Source organism: Poecilia latipinna, unplaced genomic scaffold, assembly GCF_001443285.1.
Source record: "Poecilia latipinna isolate Pla-1442-1.1 unplaced genomic scaffold, P_latipinna-1.0 Scaffold4955, whole genome shotgun sequence".
Taxonomy (NCBI): Eukaryota; Metazoa; Chordata; class Actinopteri; order Cyprinodontiformes; family Poeciliidae; genus Poecilia; species Poecilia latipinna.
Window position 1 is genome coordinate 13700 of NW_015117571.1, and position 2614 is coordinate 16313.

Consider the following 2614-nt stretch of genomic DNA (forward strand, 5'->3'; position numbering starts at 1 on the left):
GCCGATCGATCGGCCACCGATCATAATCGTCCGATTTCCGTGAAAAGGTGTATGATTGGTGATCGCCGATCACCTGCATCTCAGACTTTGTGCCCTGCAGCTGCCAGCGTTTCTCCTGCGTGCTGCAGCAGCAGATCCTAAGCGATGCCCAGAGTGAATAGGAACGTTTGCGTGTGGCGACAGAAAAACACCTCGGAGGTGAAGCTCGTCAAAATGCATCAACACAACTAATCTAATATGACATTTAAAAAGCAAACACTTGACGGAGGGTTGTAAGTTATCGAGGTTCATTGCAGGAAAAAGACACCCAGAGCGATCAGACAGCAGGTAAAGCAGCGCACAGCTACCAACACTCACCTGGAAGAGCACGATGGTTAGACACCTAATAACCCGAAAATAATCTTACTCATCAAGCTGGATGGCTCTGCTCTCGCTGTTGGACCGCCGCCACTCGGCGCTCCACCTGACGGTGAACTCTCACACCGAACGTCTGCCTAAAGCTGCAGGATGTAACTTTAAAAAGTTCTTATATATGTATTAAAACGTTCGCTGTCCTGGCATGAGAGATAATCTGTGAAAAAAAATTTAAATAAAAGATGTAGCTGCTCTCCAGATGTTCTGTATAATTACACTGCTCGGTCAGAAAGCAGCTAGCCATGCTATGCTATCAGGCAGGTAGATCTAGTAACAGGGTAAATTGTTTTAATGCAACTTGCATTTGACTTTGAATGAATGTTTCATTTTTTACTTGACATTATTTGATACAGCAGTGAGATGTATTTGACTTTATGTCTAATTTAGGCTTTGAGAGCCTTACTGTTAAATATTTTATTACAGGTTTTTCTGCTGTCTTTTTGACTGAATACTTTATGCATAGGCCTGCAGGTATTTTATGTTTTTGTCTAAAGTAGGCGATTTCATGGTTCCGTTTTGCCAGATCTCATAGCAGCATTCATACCTAAAGAGAAACATTAACAGCCGATCAACGTGATTGGTATCGGCAGGAAAAAACCTGATCGGAGCATCCAGAGGTTCTGACCTTCCGGATTCGGAACGGTTCCGGCGGTTCTGATGGAAAACTTTTCACTTCCATCAGGATCTTCGCTCTCAGCAGGTGTCATTGCTCCATTACGATTTTTAGCTTAAAGTTGATTTCTACGCGAGTTTATGGTAGCAATGGCCACTGCCATCTGTGGATGGACCATCATGGAACCAGAACCCCTGGTGGGTCGGTAACAGAACGCCTCGCAGCCAAGGTTCTCCAGGACCAGCAGGCAGGTTTGGTGGTGACAGAACCGGCCGCGGTCCGGTCGCTTCCTACCTGGGAGACAGGCCGCCGTGGGAGCAGTTGGTGGGGGAAGTGAGCGGGCTGGACCTGCTGGGGGCGTGGCGCGGCGCCGTCCGGCCCATCGTGTTGCTGGGAGACCCCTGGAGAACAGAAGCAGAAGCTGAGCTTGAATAGGCCTGGACCGGGTTTGGAGGTTCTGGAGGGACTCACCACGCCGCTGCTGCTGTTGCTGGAGTTCTTGAGGTGGCTGTGCAGCAGCTTGGTGGCGCCGTCCTGGAAGGTCTTGGGCAGCGCGCCCAGCAGCATGGTGAACTCCGGCGTGTTCAGCTCAAACAGCGCGATCAGAACCACCTGGGCCGCCTGCACACAGAACCAGAACCGCTTACTGATCCCCGGTCAGCAGAACCAAACCTGCAGAGGAACCTCCGTCAGAACCAGAACCTGGCACATTCCTTGGATCAGAGCAGGAGAACTGGGCCAACAGAACCTGGAGAAGTTCTGGTGTCAACTCGGCTCTGGGTCTCCAGGAATCTTCTCCAGTTCTGCCAGGTTCTGCCCAAATGCAGGTCAACCAGTGTACTGAGGTCTAGAACCTGGTCTGGATCCACCTGGTGGATCTGGTCTGCCCNGTCGCGGCGCAGCGACTCGTTCAGGTCCTCCTGGCTGCGGTAGCTGAAGCTCTGGATGGCCTCCGTGACGCCGCGCAGCGAGCTGTAGATCTCCTCGGCGTTCATGTTCTCCGTGTCGTACTCCGTCACGCTGCCGAGCACAGAGGCGGAACGGTCGTAAGAAGATGCAGCTGGAGCAGAAACACGGCCACCGGTCCGCATGCGTGCGCAGTGTTTCTGCTGCCGGTCCGGTCCAAGCGTGCCGACGTGTCGCTGAGCGACGCCTTCTGCAGCGACGCTCAGTGACAAACAGAACAACTGGACTCGGTCTACCTGGGTGAAAAGGCTCGGCGCAGGGCCCTGAGGCCGGGGGCGGCGGGGACGCACTGAGGCAGGAGGGTAGCAGGGGGCGCAGCGGGGAGCAGCCCGTCGACCCCCCAACCCCACAAACGACTGTAGCAGCAGGAAGGAAGGATGGAGGAGAGGAGGAAACCAACGAGAGGAGGCAGGGCAAGGACGGAGAGAGAGGAGAGGCAAAAAGAGTCTGAGCTGAGAGGTTCAGGTTAGAGGACAGATCTGCTTCCTGCTGACGGATCCAGAGGTTCTGACTAGTGGCATGCCGATCGATCGGCCACCGATCATAATCGTCCGATTTCCGTGAAAAGGTGTATGATTGGTGATCGCCGATCACCTGCATCTCAGACTTTGTGCCCTGCAG

At 53.3% G+C, this 2614-nt stretch overlaps 1 protein-coding gene across 1 annotated transcript in view; it reads right to left on the reverse strand.

Annotated features, from left to right (window-relative positions):
- LOC106943179 (CLIP-associating protein 1-like) overlaps positions 1–2593 on the reverse strand; it is a 16286-nt gene extending 13693 nt beyond the window's left edge. The window contains exons 1-4 of the mRNA XM_015026524.1: positions 2532–2593; positions 2230–2445; positions 1907–2047; positions 1623–1626 (exon numbers count right to left, since the gene is read on the reverse strand). Of these exons, the coding sequence (XP_014882010.1) occupies positions 1623–1626; positions 1907–2047; positions 2230–2445; positions 2532–2593 (423 nt within the window). The remainder of the gene's footprint in view (positions 1–1622; positions 1627–1906; positions 2048–2229; positions 2446–2531) is intronic.
- Positions 2594–2614: the final 21 nt, after the last annotated feature.